Here is a 15,854-nt window from a genome sequence, read left to right on the forward strand (position 1 = left end):
AAAAAAAAGGATGTCTATTTTGAGAGCTACTGGTGACGGTTTCCGAGCCTGAAGCACAGTATCGTTCACTGGACCACTACTTCCATAGAAAGACTAGTCTTTCTATGGAAGTAGTGGTCCAGTGAACGATACCTTCCGCCTGTGCCTGAAGCCAAGGTCGCTTCCCGGGGTACTGCTTCCCGGAGCCACTCCGATGACAAATCCTCACTTGGCTAGCTTTTGGTGGGGGGCTGCACGCCTTTTACAATGTCTCATCCGACTTTAGTCGAAGGGGGGGGGGGGGGGGGGGGGACCCATAGTCTTCTCTCCCAGGGTGAAGCATAGATGTGCAATCAATATAGATGGCCATTTTATCTCGGACACGACAGAGCCACTGCAACCAACATGTACGATTTGAAATTGTGTGAACAACACTGCAAACTGAGCCCGTGTTCTAAACAGCCTGAATCAGCTAAAACTCTATACATACCCTGAAGTTGACATCAAACCCTGAAACGGAACAACTGGATTAAAACCAGTCATGTGGGCAACAGTGTGTACTTTTTCAAAGTTTGAAGTGGTCCCCGCCGTCATCACCAAGGACGGCAACTCAAATGAATTATTGCGATGACTTGTTGCGACCCATCTCGTCATCGGCGCTTTTCCGGAAATGACCTACGCTTTGTTGGAATTCCAACAATGGCCGCCATTGTAGGAATTCCAACTTTGCGCTACGCGATTCTAGAAATGTACCGCGCGCATAGTGAGAATTCTGCTCTTTCTTAGAATGCGATGTAAAATGATACAAGTCATGATGGCCTATGATGATCCTTGTGTTTTAAAGTGATCAATGCTTAGTCTTGAAAAAGCAGATGCCTTTTATAACGCACCAAACCAACCGAATTACGAAAAGCAAAAACGCTTTTGATAACTTCGGCGGGCTGTAACAACACAGTTCAACGACCCATCCCACTCGACCAAAACGCACCAATTTTACATAATTTTTAACGTTTCAGATCTTACATTTTACAACCAAAACACAACAAGAGTGTTCCGATATTACTTTTCACTGGTAACTATCGATTTTAATAACTTTTTACTCAGTCTTAACTGATTATATATTAAACTCACACAGTCTCTCTGGGCTGCAGATACAGCATTACGTCCCTTTACTGAGTAGGCTCTTGCCACTGCATGGTAATCTAGGCTCTTAAAACGTGATGTGCAAGTCTGTGCGCTATATTAATGTGATCGATTGTTGCAAAATGTTGATTCAAATTAAAGATGATTTCAGCCTGTTGTAACAAACTAACACTCTACTCTGAGAAAAAAAATCATTGTGTTCAAAATAGATCGAGACAGCAGCAACTAGCTAGCTGCATGCGCTGAGTGTCACTGAGAGCCGAGTTGTTACACAGTGTACCCCCCCCCCCCCCCCCATTCAAGACTTCCCCTGTATAAGACCTTGCTTTTTCATATACCTTATTCATGACCTGTGAAAAGGGTATACTTTTTTGTGCCAGTCGAAGGGTTGCCATTTCTAGAACGAGGCAGCTCGTTTCCGGAAATGCGGCGCTTTGTTGGAAATCAAATGAGGTTTCGGAAAATCCCGATTATTCCAACTCTGCCCCGGATTCTTACTTTGCGCCCAACACGACTGTCTCGCAATTGCGTCCCCTGAGCTGCTCAATGCCACTGATCTAAAAATATTAGTTCAGCTCAATGAACGAGCTTGCACGCTGCCTCAGTAACCTAGTAAGTAAACTTTTTCTAGTTATACAGTTATCAGCTGAGTTTTTCCCAGGGGTTTATTTTAAAAACAGAAACACGTGCCTTCGGTCATTTATCCTTATGATTAATAATTGTTGGTAAACAAGTCAGAATAATCAGTGACACATTATCATGATTATGGCAAAATCAGATGAAGTGAGGTGGGAGATAATAGGGACTGCGTGCGTGTTTAACAGGTACAGAACAAATAATGTAGTCTTTCTTGATCGAGAAGATTCTTCTATGTGTCAATATTTCCAGTGGCGTTTCCCATAGGCATCAGTCAGTGAATTCAAGTACGGGAAAAAGTTCCACTCTGGCACTGCCCGGGGACAAAGTTTTAATTCTTAGGCCTAAAAAAAAAAATTGGTGTGGTTACGGTAACCCGACCTACCCTATTTTTGGGCGCCGACCCTATAACTTTTTATTAGATTTGTCAAAAAAATACCCAAAAAAAACAAGTAAACGAGTGCAGAAAACGCAATGAAAGCGAAAGCGACTTGTCGCACACTTATTTCCCTGTCAAGTAGGTTTAATTTGTACACATTAGAAAAAAAAGTAAAAACAAAAAAAAAGTGATTGCCTACCTTCCTACCCTATTTTTTTTTGCTATGTTACCGTAACCACACCTATTATTTTTTTTGGCCTTATCTTAGTTTTGCTGAATTCAATTAAAAGATCAATCTTAATAGTTTTATTTCTTGTAAAATTAGTATTACTCTTAAAAAATGTTAGTCTAGTTCAACTTGAACACAACTTAACTTCAGTGACGGTATTAATTAATTGTATCCTTAGCGGATAATGACATTATTGGGTAATTCAACAGAAAAACAGTACGTAATGCTGCGGAAAAACTGTGTTTTCCGTGGAATAACCAAATTTTGTCATCATCTGCCACAGCATCGGTCTTTTTTGGAAGCAAAGCTGTTTTTTCCACGGAAAATCTGAAATGAAGGGTGCAACGGTAAAATGGGGGAACTGTTGTTTTACTGTGGAAAAAGTTTAAATAATTGTTCGCGGAATCTTTTACTGGCTCATTGTGAGATTGGAGCACGTTTGTTCCCCCTCTACTGAGAGATGGACTCGTTCAAATTTACCCAGAACACAGCGCCAAAAGATTTTACTTCGTTGCTGAAAGTTTGAAGTCACAACAATATGGCAGTCAGTTGAGCAGTTGTGTGCTGCACTTGGGCAGATGCGAGAATAAATTTAGTCAACAAATAGATCATGGAGGGTCCTCATGTGTCTGACAATAATTAATAGAAGTACATTGTTCAAAGATTGCGCACGCTCAGCCGCCATAATTGTACTAGTCAAGGTGAATGACCACGTGCTTTCTGATTGGTCCACACGGTTAACTTGATGAAGCTACTTCATTATTGTGACGATAAAGAATCAAAAGACAAGAAAATCTCTTTGTTTTTGGATGTGAAGATAAAGTGTAAGCAAATAATGCCGCGGAAAAAGTTCCAACAATTATTCTGCAGAACAACAGTTTTGCTTCGGAAACAAATGCTGCTGCTGTGGATAATGACAAAACTTTGTTTATTCCACGGAAAAACAATGTTTTTTTCTGCAGCATTTCTGTTTTTCCGGGGCTGGAAACCCCCCCCCCCCCCCCCCCAGCCTAAATTTTTTTTTTAAATTGAAGAAAAAAAAGAAAGAAAGAAATTTGAAAATAAAGAAAAAATGATGGCTCAGATTGCAACAAATTTCTCCATTATCCTTGTTTTTATACAAAATTTCCGGGAGAGGGGGGGCATGCCCATGGACCCCCCTAGGAGCCTTTGTCTTCTAAATGACGGTTTTGGAAGGTAGTTGGGTAATTTTATTGGCTCAGGTAGCACCAGATCTGTCAATTTTCCTTGTTTTGATCCAAATTTGTCTTCTTAAATTAACTTTTGGAAGGTGTATTCTTGGCTCAGATTGCACCAGATTGCTCGATATTCCTTGTTTTCATCAACATTTTTCGGGGGGAAGGTAGGGAGGAGGTTCGGGCGCTTTGCGCCCTCAACTAAACACTTCGCATCGTCGATCTGTCCCTAGCCGAAAATTTGGAAACACCCCCCCCCCTTAAGAATGATGAGATCCGCCCCTGGATAGTATTGATTTGGTTGTATTGCCGATTGAAGCCTATTTGTTTCACCGTGACTTGAAATGTTTGAAGTTAAAAGTACTCATGAACCCCATAAGCAATAGCTGTTATCAGCTGCGTGCTTCTAAATGTAGGCCTTGGTAGCATCAAAGTGTGACAATAGCAATGTGACTGAGCTAGTCTATTATCAGCGATCACACAACTCCCCTCCTACAGATACACTCAGTGTTTGTCACCAGACCCACAACAGACCAAGCAAGAAAAGTCAAAAGTACGGTAAGTCCAAGTGACCATTATTTTATGTATGAAAAGTCATGATTTTCAAAGACCCACGCACACACCAACACACACACACAGACACACACACACACAAACACACACACACACGCAAGCACACATGTTCACAAGCACACATCTGCATACACATATACCCTTCAAAAAAAGTTAAGGACCACTTTTTCACTGAAACGCATGCCATACAAAAATGACAAGGTTAAATGATTTAATTTTGTCTGTATTATTTTATTGAAGAACTGAGGAGGGCTGTGTCCAGAAAATGTCACGTCAAACATGCCAGCGAAAACAACGCTAGAGCTTGTTACTCTAGACAACCCTCTGATTTCAAATTCACAACAGTAGTATTTCTCACAACGAAAAACTGAAAAATCTTATCCCGGCAGTGATCACTAGTTAATCTTCCACTAATTGTTAGTGAGATGTCGTACGACGTAAGGTGATCTCTCCCCGGACCATCACAGAGCCCCCATTAAACGATTTCGTTCTAGAACAGCGCCTTCTGCAAAGCGCTCTCTAGGACACCTCCAGACTCTGATGCGTCTATCAGCAGGATTCAAGAAGAGGCAGGACCCATCTGTAAACAAGAACCGAGTCCCACTATGACGTAACCACCTCACATGTTGAGTGCACCAGGCTCGGTGGGCAGCTGGATGGTTGGCAGTCAATGTTGTTTTTGCGGACTGGGCGTCTTTCACTAAAGTTGAAAGCGTGTAAGCAGTTTGTAACACTTTGATTACTGACAACAGTGTGTGGTGGCAGCTCATGGTCGATGCCAGCTGCCTTTTCAGTAACCTTTGTTTGCTGCATGACCTTCATTTGGATGAGGTGATCCTTCATTGTTGTGGTGACTGTAGGCCGACCATAACATTGTCGTAACTGTACTCTGCCAATTGCGTGAAGCCATTCCTTCAGTCCGATGATGTTGAAGTGAGACACTGCAAAACCACTTGCCTTGCAGAAACAACATGTCGTAGCCATCAAACTGCCCTTGCCTCATCCAAGTCGCTGTTTTCGTGATAGGGGCATATGTTGTTTTATTGCATTCTTTTGTCAGTGTGTCATTTTACAAACACAAATTTGTGAGCACATTTCGTGGCTGGAACCCTGTGGTAGCACGTGCATTACTGGATTTTGTCCTGGCATGTCTTGCACCGATTTCATAGGACTTTGAAAACTGTCTCACTTTTCCCGCCTGTTTAGCATGACACAGTAACTGTGACTGCCTGCCAAAAATGTTCCAAGAGCAAGACTGACTGCCCTTTTGTTAATTAAAAAAAAGTGTGGTTTCAATGAAATTGTCAAACCCTTGATTTTTGGCGAACATTTTAAAGATTGTGAACATTTCATGACCGATCCTTAACTTTTTTTGAAGAGTATACACAAAACACACACGCTTGCAGGTAAGCAAACAGATACACTGTGACATGCACACACACTCACACACACACACGCACACACACACACACACACACACACACACACACACACACAAACAAATGCGACCCCCCCACTCCCACACACACACAAACACACTCACAAGAGTCACTTATACACACGCACGCTAGCATGCAAGCACACAGACACATTGTGACATGCATAAACACGTACACACACACACATACACATGTACTCACACAAACGAACGTACGCATCATCCCCCTCACCCCAAACACATGCACACTTGCTCCCCACAGACACACACGATTGTTGCAAGATTCCATAAACAGGCAAATTACTATAGTCGATACAGTCACAGCTTTATGGCTTGTTTTTTAAAAACTGATTTAAATGAGACTCTTAGCCTAATGTACAGGAATAAAGTTTGCCATGCCAGTATTCTATCCTTGGCGGATGATGACTTTATTCAGTTATTCTGCAGAAAAACAGAAATGCTGGAGAAAAACCGTTCTTTTCTGCAGCATTTCTGCATAATGTCATCTTTCGCGAGAGCAATGTTTTTTTCTGCAGTAAAACAGTTTTACTGCAGTAAAATTGAAATCAAGAATGCTGCAGTAAAACGGAGATGTTGTTTTACTGGAGAAAAACTGTTTACACTTTTTCTTCAGCATTTTGGCATTTTTCAGTTATTCTGCAGAAAAACAGAAATGCTGGAGAAAAACTGTCTTTTCTGCAGCATTTCTGAATAATGTCATCTTTCGCCGAAGCAACGGGTTTTTCTGGAGCAAAACATTTTACTGCAGAAAAATTGAAATCAAGAATGCTGCAGTAAAACGGTGCTGTTGTTTTACTGCAGAAAACCTGTTTACACTTTTTCTGCAGCATTTTGTACTGGCTCTTGGCGGATTATGACATTATTCAGTTATTCTGCAGAAAAACCGAAATGCTGGAGAAAAACTGTCTTTTCTGCAGCATTTCTGCATAATGTCATCTTTCGCGAGAGCAACGTTTTTTTACTGCAGTAAAACAGTTTTACTGCAGTAAAATTGAAATCAAGAATGCTGCAGTAAAACGGTGATGTTGTTTTACTGCAGAATAGTCTGTCACAGTTTTTCTGGAGAAAAACGAACGACCTTGTAAAGTAGCGTTTGTATTCGTCGCCCCCTGGGATAGTATAATAGTTTGTTCCGCAGTGTACCAATCAGAAGGCGTGTAGCACAACTATTGGTAATTCTGGATGAGTCCATCTCTCGACAGAGGGGGCTCGCGTGCTCCAACATTATAATGAGCCAGTACAAAATTCTGCAGAAAAAGTGTAAACAGGTTTTCTGCAGTAAAACAACAGCACCGTTTTACTGCAGCATTCTTGATTTTGAATTTTACTGCAGTAAAATGTTTTGCTCCAGAAAAACCCGTTGCTTCGGCGAAAGATGACATTATGCAGAAATGCTGCAGAAAAGACAGTTTTTCTCCAGCATTTCTGTTTTTCTGCAGAATAACTGAATAATGCCAAAATTCTGAAGAAAACGTGTAAACAGTTTTTCTGCAGTAAAACAACATCACCGTTTTACTGCAGCATTCTTGATTTCAATTTTACTGCAGTAAAACTGTTTTACTGCAGAAAAAAACGTTGCTCTCGCGAAAGATGACATTATGCAGAAATGCTGCAGAAAAGACAGTTTTTCTCCAGCATTTCGGTTTTTCTGCAGAATAACTGAATAATGTCACAATCCGCCAAGAGCCAGTACAAAATGGTGCAGAAAAAATAAAAACAGGTTTTCTGCAGTAAAACAACAGCACCGTTTTACTGCAGCATTCTTGATTTCAATTTTTCTGCAGTAAAATGTTTTGCTGCAGAAAAAAACGCTGCTTCGGCGAAAGATGACATTATCCAGAAATGCTGCTGAAAAGACAGTTTTTCTCCAGCATTTTGGTTTTTCTGCAGAATAACTGAATAATGTCATAATCCGCTAAGGATAGTATTCTGCTGTTGTAACAATGTCATCTGTTGGGCGGAATGAAGAGAGAAAGACGTGTATGTCTTTGAGTCCGTGTGTGAGAGTCCAGAGAGAGTCTGTAAACACATCAAGAAGAAAAGATCTTGTTTACCGAACCCTTTCACACACTGTTTGTTCTTTTGTTTCAGGTGGTGGAAACAATGATTAGCATGAAGGAGGAACTATGGGGTCATATTTACAACGCTTTCGGCCAGGATCACCACCTTCTTGGTGTCTATGGTACTTTATACTCACTCTTCTTCTTCTTCTTGTTCTTGTTGGTTGTATTATATATACAGGCTGTGAGTGTAATACACACATACACAGACAGACAGACACAAACACCCTGACGCACTCACACATGTGACAGGGAGACTACCCTCATCCTTCACAAGCAGGCTCTGTAGAGTTGTCTTTATAGCTCAATGTTTCTTCAACGCCGCTGACACCTGTGAATTGTAGAGTTCTGTTTGTGATGGGGTCTGGCAGTTGCAGTCCTTGTATGTTCTTGGGATCCTTTGTATACCCATTTTTTTTATAGGGCTAAGAAATTAGCTCTAAAATCTCAATCCTGTTTGATTGGACTTTGCCTCCAAAGGTGATTGTAGTGTTCCGGCACTTAGGGGAAGGGCTCCTAATATGGACCACTTTTTGTTTCATGCTAATAACTAGCTTGTTTTCTTGCGAAGAAGTTTCATTTTGTGCTTGGTTAGTCCTTCTCTCTTAGGTTAACCGTTAGGCCTAATCAGAGTGAAATCGCTTTGATAGATATTCAGCCAAAATTAAATACAGAAAAAATCACAAATGGTCCATATTAGGAGCCTGGGCGCCTAATATGGACCAGTGAAGCGGCCTTCACGAATCACTGTAAAAAGCCCCCTATACTCCAAAATAACATGATACAACTTAGTGTACAAGTCAGACTAATTAAAATATGCTTTAGATTTATCTGTTTTGGGATGATGAGAGCATTATTTGAAGCACACAGGGAAACTAAAGAAGCTTATCAAAAACAGAGTAAAAATAAGTGAAATTATCAACTTCCACGAAAAGAAGACTTTTTGTTATATTTTTTTGAAATCTCGAGGGCTAGTTATAGGTTATTTCCAACAAGCTTTTTAATGAATTAATGAAAATAGCCTTTAGCTTTTATTTTCTTCAATTTGTTGAAGGTGGTCCATATTAGGGGACTCGCACATACTTTGAAATTTTGCTATTATTTTTTGTTTGCAGTAGAAACTCGGGGTCAACACTGCTAAAATGTAACAAATACGGTCTTAGCTGTCATATGTAGCAATTTGTGTGTGATAAAAGCTTTGGCTGTGGACAGAAACGAGTCCGTTTTAGGCGGCAAATTTAGAGTGATCGAACGCTGCCAAAAGTGAAAACAAGTCGCGTAAGGCGAAATTACTACATTTAGTCAAGCTGTGGAACTCACAGAATGAAACAGAACGCACTGCATTTTTTCACAATGACTGTAGTCCGCCGCTAGTGCAAAAGGCAGTGAAAGTGACGATCCTGTTTAGTGCTGTAGCGGTTGCGCTGTGCTGCATAGCACGCTTTACAGTACCTCTCTTCGTTTTAACTTTCTGAGCGTGTTTTTAATCCAAACATATCATATCTATATGTTTTTGGAATCAGGAACCGACAAGGAATAAGATGAAATTGTTTTTAAAATGATTTCGGAAATTTAATTTTAATCATAATTTTTATATTTTTAATTTTCAGAGCTTGTTTTTAATCCGAATATAACATATTTATATGTTTTTGGAATCAGAACATGATGAAAAATACAATAAAAGTATTTTTGGATCGTTTTATAAAAAAATATATTTAATTACATTTTTCAGATTTTTAATGACCAAAGTCATTAATTAATTTTTAAGCCTCCATGCTGAAATCCAATACCGAAGTCCGGCCTTTGTCAAAGATTGCTTGGCCAAAATTTCAATCAATTTGATTGAAACATAAAGGTGTGACAGTGCCGCCTCAACTTTTAGAAAAAGCCGGATATGACGTCATAAAAGACATTTATCGAAAAAATGAAAAAAATGTCTGGGGATATCATACCCAGGAACTCTCATGTAAAATTTCATAAAGATCGGTCCAGTAGTTTACTCTGAATCGCTCTACACACACACACGCACAGACACACACACACACACACATACACCACGACCCTCGTCTCGATTCCCCCTCTATGATAAAACATTTAGTCAAAACTTGACTAAATGTAAAAAGAGAAAAAGCCTAACGGTTTTGAGATTTGTGTTTCTGCAACTGTTTTGACATGTGCAAGTTATCCAGAGAGGGTAAATACAGCAAATAAAACTTTTTTGAGCGCTCTAGCGCCGTTAGTTTGTCAGAACAGGAGGTGGTCCATATTAGGAGCCGGTCCATATTAGGAGCCCTTCCCCTACTTACACACATAACAAGAGGCGAAGCCTTCAAGGCTTATGTAAGAAATCGACAAACAGTAACACAAACTCAATCACTCCGTCACACATACACACACACAGTAAGCATAGGTGACACGGTGCAAGAGTGCGAGACACTAGATCTAGATCTGCCTGTCTGTTCTGACAAACTAACGGCGCTAGAGCGCTCAAAAAAGTTTTATTCGCTGTATTTACCCTCTCTGGATAACTTGCACATGCCTACTTACGGGGACACGACTGCCAGTTGACCAGATCGACACTGCGCTTTCGACAGCGCTTCCTCGCGCAGACACTGGAAACACGCTGTGCAGATTAACCTGTAGGAAATCTCCTTTGGTATCTTCTTTATCTATTTTTCTGGAGCTACGAAACCGAACAATGTGAAATCGTCTTCTCTGAATCGGCGAACTGCAGCTCGGTGATAACTGTATCTATACCACAATCCTTCACGCGATCTGACCTAACCTTGACCCCTGACCTGGTCTACATACCACACACAACACAAACCAGTCAGCTGTTTTTACCCCCCCAAAACCCCCCACCACCCGTTTTCTTTGGATACACACTTTAACTACATACGTGCCGACGAAATGTTGATCATTGCTTCAATACTTTGAAGCTGTTGCTTGAATAATAACCAGGTAAAATTAGTATTTCGGTGTTCAGTCAAATGTTAAAGTTTCTACCACAGACATACATACATACATACGCATGTACGCACGCACGCACGCACGCACGCACAGACAGACAAAAGTTAGCATCGCATAGGCTACACTTACGTGAGCCAAAAACAAACAGAGAGAGAGCGAGAAAGAGAGAGAGACCCCTTCCCCTCCACCCCTGCTCAACATATTAAGAATCTGGTCACACAAGAAAAGGACTAAAATGGAAGATAATTAGCAGCCGGAGAATATCTTATACTCACAACTAGATCATCGAGTCATCCGATTGATGATGTGCTCTCAGCCACAGACTAATAGAAGCCATGAAGCTGTGTCATTGAACAGTGCAGAAAACAACTGCGGTCAACCACCCCAGCTTTAGTTCCATCTTCTCCGTATTATGCTGATCCATTTTCAAGTGACGCTAAATGGAGAAGATGTTTGACAGGCACGCTCCTGCAGGTGTGGACCGTATTCTGGATTCCTAACCTGCTGTTGATGGTGGTGGACGTGACGGGTCGGCCGACGGCGCTCCTCAGGTACAAAGTGCAGCCTGACAAGAACAGGCCTGTGAGTACAGTCGTCTCCTCACATCAGCTAGCTTGGTCCTGTGCTCCAAATTCCAAGTACACAATTTTCACAGCTCAAGGTTGCGAAGACGATAGCACAACAACAACAACAACAACAACAACAACAACAACAACAACAACAACAACAAACGAGCCTTTAAGCACCCACACACACACACCCACACACATGCAAGCGCAAGCACATACTGCCACATTAATTGGCACATACTTTTCAACTAACAAAAATGACTAAATATTAATATAACATTCAAAGATGTTAGAACTATAGTTCTGCAAGCATCTTGTCCTTCCACAAGCCAAGTGTGATGTGTGTGTGTGTGTGTGTGTGTTCGATTCATTTGGACCATTTATGCTTGTAAGATATTTTCAGGTTTCCAAATCTAAACTGTGGACAGCCGTTAGAGTTGCGATTTTCAACCAGGTGGTAGTAAGCCTACCTTTCACACTTGGTTTGTACTACACAATGGAGTGGCGAGGCTGCGGGTTTCATCCTCACCAGCTTCCTACTTTCTGCTCAACTCTACTCCAACTCGCCTTCTTTGTCGTCATTGAGGAGATTGGTTTTTACTACTCCCACAGGTAAGGCTAATTGCTGTAACACAGACGTGCGTGTGTGTGTGTGTGTTTGTGTTTGTGTGTGTGTGTGTGCTAAAGGGAGAATGGTGGTGCCAGACTGGTGCTAGAGTGAGAAAGGTGGCGTTAATTATTTTCACGTGAAAATGGTAACCCTAGGTTTTGGCACTAGTAAGCTGTCATAGAATGTGGCATCAAGTTTTACGCCCTCACGGCAAAGCCATTAGGGGCATGTTACACAGGAAAACCCGGCTTTGAATGAAAAATTGAAAAATCAAAATGGGGGGGGGGGGGGGGTGCGGGATGTAGACAGCTGGCTGCCGGCTGCTAGAGGAGAACTGAAATGGGCGAGGGACCGGGTTGGGTCGTCTTGGGTCAGTGCTGAAATGGTTACTTTATTGGCTGTTGGCCGAACGGACACCCGGGCTTCATATTTTTGCATGCATGTATTCGTGTTTCCAAGGCCTGAGGCTTTTGCTGTGACCCTGGGATCTTTATCGTGCGCATGTGTGCACACAGGGGGTGTTCTGAGAAATTCAAGTTTTACGCCCTCACGGCAAAGCCATTGGGGGCATGTTCCCGGGTGTTAACCCGACTTTAGATGAGATACACAAGTGTATGCGTGTTTAGGTGGTATCAGCCATCTGCACTTATGTCAGAATGACCGAGGTCTTTTACATGCCACTGTGGTGACACGGGGGTGGGAGATGGATACCGTCTCTGGGTCTGCACATAAGGTTGACCTGTGTCCGTCCCGGCCCGGATTTGAACCAGCGACCTTTCGATCACAAGTCCAGTGCTCTACCACCTGAGCTACCCGGGCCCCCGGGGGGGGGGGGGGGGGGGTGTTCTGCTCACCCACAACTTTATATACCCCACTTGCAGGGATTCAGAGACCTAAAGTGGTGTACATAGTAGAAAAAAATTGCATTCCTAATCTGTGAACCAGTGGTATTTACATTCTGATACATTGAGTCCTTTAGAAAGTTTGCAAGTGAAACACGCTTAATTTAAACATATTTCTCTTTTAATTCAAGCTATGATTCAACAATAATTTTAGAATATAACGCCTGAAATGATGAAATGAAAAGCAGCATCAGAAGACTGTGTATAGCATTAGCAAGGGATATAAGTCTGGTGCTTTCTGTTTTTGTTTAAACCTTCTTCTTTTATAACCTGAGCAGTTAGCCCTTTTGAAGGTGTTGAATTGAAACAAACTGACTTGAAACTTGTTTCTCATTTGGTTCAAGCTATGGTTCAACAATTATTTGAGAATATACCACCTGCAATGATAAAATCATAAGCTACAAGTAAAGATGTGTAGTACAAGGGAGGTGACTGTTATTTTCTGTGTTTGCTTTGTTTGCATGGCGATTTTCCTTTAATGCAGTAAACATTTGTTTTAAACAAAGACAAAAGTAGGTGATGAAATCAAATACCTTCAAGTTTACGAGATTTTTTAATTATGTGCATATCCAATTTTAAGTTTTTGTTTAAGCCGTTTCTAAAGCCCTTCTTGAAATTTGTTTACCACTTGTTTGTGTAGACCCCCTAGCAAGAGTGATGCAACCAAACACCTTCAAGTATAGGTTTTTGATTTTGTGCATTCATCCCCCCCCCCCCCCCCCAAAAAAAAAAGAAAAAGTGTGTGCTGTTTTCAGTTTTAAAGCCAGGAGAGGCTTAAATAGCAACTCTTGAATTGCTAAAAATTCACTTTCAGCTGGTTTGTTACAAAAACCTTCAAGTTTACAAGATATTTTACTTTTGTGCATCTCCAATTTTAAGATTTTGTTTAAGCTTATAGGAGCTTCTTGAAATGTGTTTACCACTTGTTTTTGTAGACCCCCTAGCAAGAGTGATACAACCAAACATCTTCAAGTATAGAGGTTTTTGATTTTGTGCATTCTCTCCTACCCCCCTACCCTCCCCCATTTGTTGTTGTTTGTTTGCTGTTATCAGTTTTAAAGCCAGCAGAGGCTCAAATAGCCCCCTCATGAAATGCTAAAATTAATTTTCAGCTGGTCAGTTACAAAAACCTTCAAGTTTACAAGATGTATATATTATGCATCTCCAAAAAGCTTGTTTGTTCTAAAATTTACAAGTCGGGAGAGGCCACCTAAACCCTCCCTAAAATGCTAAAATTCATTTTCGGCTGGGGGGCGCTGCCCCCCTAGACCCCCCAGCAAAGGCGCTGCCTCTGCACCCCGCCGGAGCCTTAGCGGCCCCTGGACCCCGGCCTTCCAAAATGTTCAGTCCTGGCAACATTTTGGGCTCCCACCCATGGAGAGTGCTGCTGCCAGAACGGTGCAAGAGTGAGAATGGTGGTGCCAGATTGAGAATGATGGTGACAGCAGAGAGAGAGTGGTGGTGATGCCAGAGTTAGTGTGTTCATGCCAGAAAGAGAATGATGATGTGGAGTGAGAGTGCTGCTGCCAGACCGGTGCAAGAGTGAGAATGGTAGTGCCAGGTTGGGAATGATGGTGCTGGAGTGAGTGTGTACTGCCAAAAAGAGAATAGTGACTCAGAGTGAGAGTGCTCGTGCCAGACCAAAAGTAAGACTAGTGTTGCCAGAGTGATCTTTTGGTTAACCCAGTATATCCTGGGGACCTTTCAGTTCAAGATAAAATAGAAGTTTTAATTTTGTTGCACTGCGCAGACTGCTGCACCAGCCAACACTGTACCGGCACGTGCACAAACTGCACCACGAGTGGACGGCGCCTGTGGGTGTGGTGGCCATCTACGCCCACCCTGTGGAACACGTGGTGGCCAACCTGCTGCCTGCCGTCACGGGGCCCGTGCTGCTAGGCTCGCACCTAGCGGTCCTCTGGCTGTGGATGACCATCGTCATTGTCAATACCACTGTACATCACAGCGGCTACCACTTCCCCTTGCTCACCTCGCCTCAGTTCCACGACTTTCACCACCTCAAGTGAGTGTCTGCAGTGTCACTCAGTCTACCTGCTATCATTGCTAATTTAGGCTATTATTTATGAGGGTGAATGATAGTATCTTTCTATTTCTGTGTAACAAACTGATATGAGATCGCAACCAGTTATGAGATCGTTTCCTGCATATTTTTGTAATGGTTCTAAAACAATGCAAGATCCGGAAAATTGAAATAGACGATTTTCAAAAATACGTAGCTCTTGTCAGGATTATCAGCGGTCTAGAAGAGTAAGAGCCCCTTTACCTTGGACAAGCTTTTCGTAACATCCGGAGCATGTTCCATGCTTCTGATCAGCTGTATCCTGCGATCGGCACAAACAACTAACTCTGATGTGTACGTTATTCTCGGAATTGGGGGGGATAAAAGCTGATACCCTTTTTTTCTCGAAAATCAGCTTTCACAAGTTCATCGGAGTTCAGAATTTGTTGCGGAATGATCGCTCACATTGGCACGTAGGCACAACGTGTTTTGATCGAGGTTACATGAGTATAGAAAAACACATTTGCTTAGCGAACACTTCCAGTGATCAGCAAGCTATTGGTGGCGTTTTGTGGCTCCAATGATTATATTTTGTGAAGAAAATGGTATCATTTTTAGTGTAGAATAACATCAGATGCAGAGTTAGTTGTCAAAGGCAAGAAAGCACTATTATATATATTATATACAGACTGCACAGTTCATTCTTGACTCTGGTTAAGATGTGATGCAACATGTTTTCAGGTTCAACTGCTGCTATGGGGTACTGGGCATATTGGACAGTTTGCACGGCACAGACAAACCGTTCAAGAGCTCTAAAGCCAGTCTCCGACACAGACCTCTCTTATCTCTCAGACCCATCTCACAGCTGATTCCTGATGCCGACAGCACGGAAAAGAGCCAGTAATGCTTTGGAAAACTGTGTGTATGGCAATATTTGAAGTGCTGGTGAATTTAGTCGATGTTCTTTCTGTTCTTGTGTGAATGCTTTCTGTTCTATTAGAACAAATGGTGTATGGGAAAAAAAAAGAATAGATGAAAAGGGCCACTTCAAGAAAATAATTCAAGATTTCATTAATTTTTAAAACATTATTTTAAACACTCACACAGACGTTTAAAAAGAGATTTTTTT

At 41.7% G+C, this 15,854-nt stretch overlaps 2 protein-coding genes across 7 annotated transcripts in view; one reads left to right on the forward strand and one right to left on the reverse strand.

Annotated features, from left to right (window-relative positions):
* Positions 1-590, reverse strand: part of LOC138968508 (germ cell nuclear acidic protein-like) — a 29,387-nt gene extending 28,797 nt beyond the window's left edge. Inside the window, exon 1 of the mRNA XM_070341077.1 lies at positions 470-590. The gene's annotated coding sequence lies outside the window, so the exon portion shown is untranslated. The remainder of the gene's footprint in view (positions 1-469) is intronic.
* Positions 591-1,637: 1,047 nt separating this feature from the next.
* LOC138968519 (fatty acid hydroxylase domain-containing protein 2-like) lies at positions 1,638-15,679 on the forward strand. Of its 6 annotated transcripts, none has more exons than XM_070341094.1 (7): positions 1,666-1,734; positions 4,061-4,120; positions 7,686-7,776; positions 11,085-11,206; positions 11,597-11,805; positions 14,456-14,728; positions 15,467-15,679. In XM_070341094.1, the coding sequence occupies exons 1-7, from the start codon at positions 1,702-1,704 to the stop codon at positions 15,627-15,629; spliced, it is 951 nt and encodes a 316-aa protein (XP_070197195.1). In that variant the 5' UTR covers positions 1,666-1,701; the 3' UTR covers positions 15,630-15,679. The 6 variants fall into 6 exon arrangements, with proteins under 6 accessions (XP_070197196.1, XP_070197195.1, XP_070197194.1 ...); XM_070341093.1 differs by lacking the exon at positions 1,666-1,734 and adding an exon at positions 1,863-1,946 and having other exon boundaries at positions 4,084-4,120; XM_070341095.1 differs by lacking the exon at positions 4,061-4,120 and having other exon boundaries at positions 1,638-1,734.
* The last annotated feature ends 175 nt before the right edge of the window (positions 15,680-15,854 follow it).

The sequence above is a fragment of the Littorina saxatilis genome, linkage group LG6, assembly GCF_037325665.1.
Source record: "Littorina saxatilis isolate snail1 linkage group LG6, US_GU_Lsax_2.0, whole genome shotgun sequence".
In the NCBI taxonomy this organism is placed as follows: domain Eukaryota; kingdom Metazoa; phylum Mollusca; class Gastropoda; order Littorinimorpha; family Littorinidae; genus Littorina; species Littorina saxatilis.

What these genes read in the sequence shown, in the direction of transcription:
- LOC138968519 (XM_070341093.1), top strand. Translation starts at nt 1,882, where the DNA reads ATGATTATGGCAAAATCAGATGAAGTGAGGTGGGAGATAATAGGGACT. An exon ending in CCACCTTCTTGGTGTCTATG is followed by an intron (nt 7,777 to 11,084) that starts GTACTTTATACT and finishes GATGTTTGACAG; the next exon opens with GCACGCTCCTGCAGGTGTGG. An exon ending in CACGACTTTCACCACCTCAA is followed by an intron (nt 14,729 to 15,466) that starts GTGAGTGTCTGC and finishes ACATGTTTTCAG; the next exon opens with GTTCAACTGCTGCTATGGGG.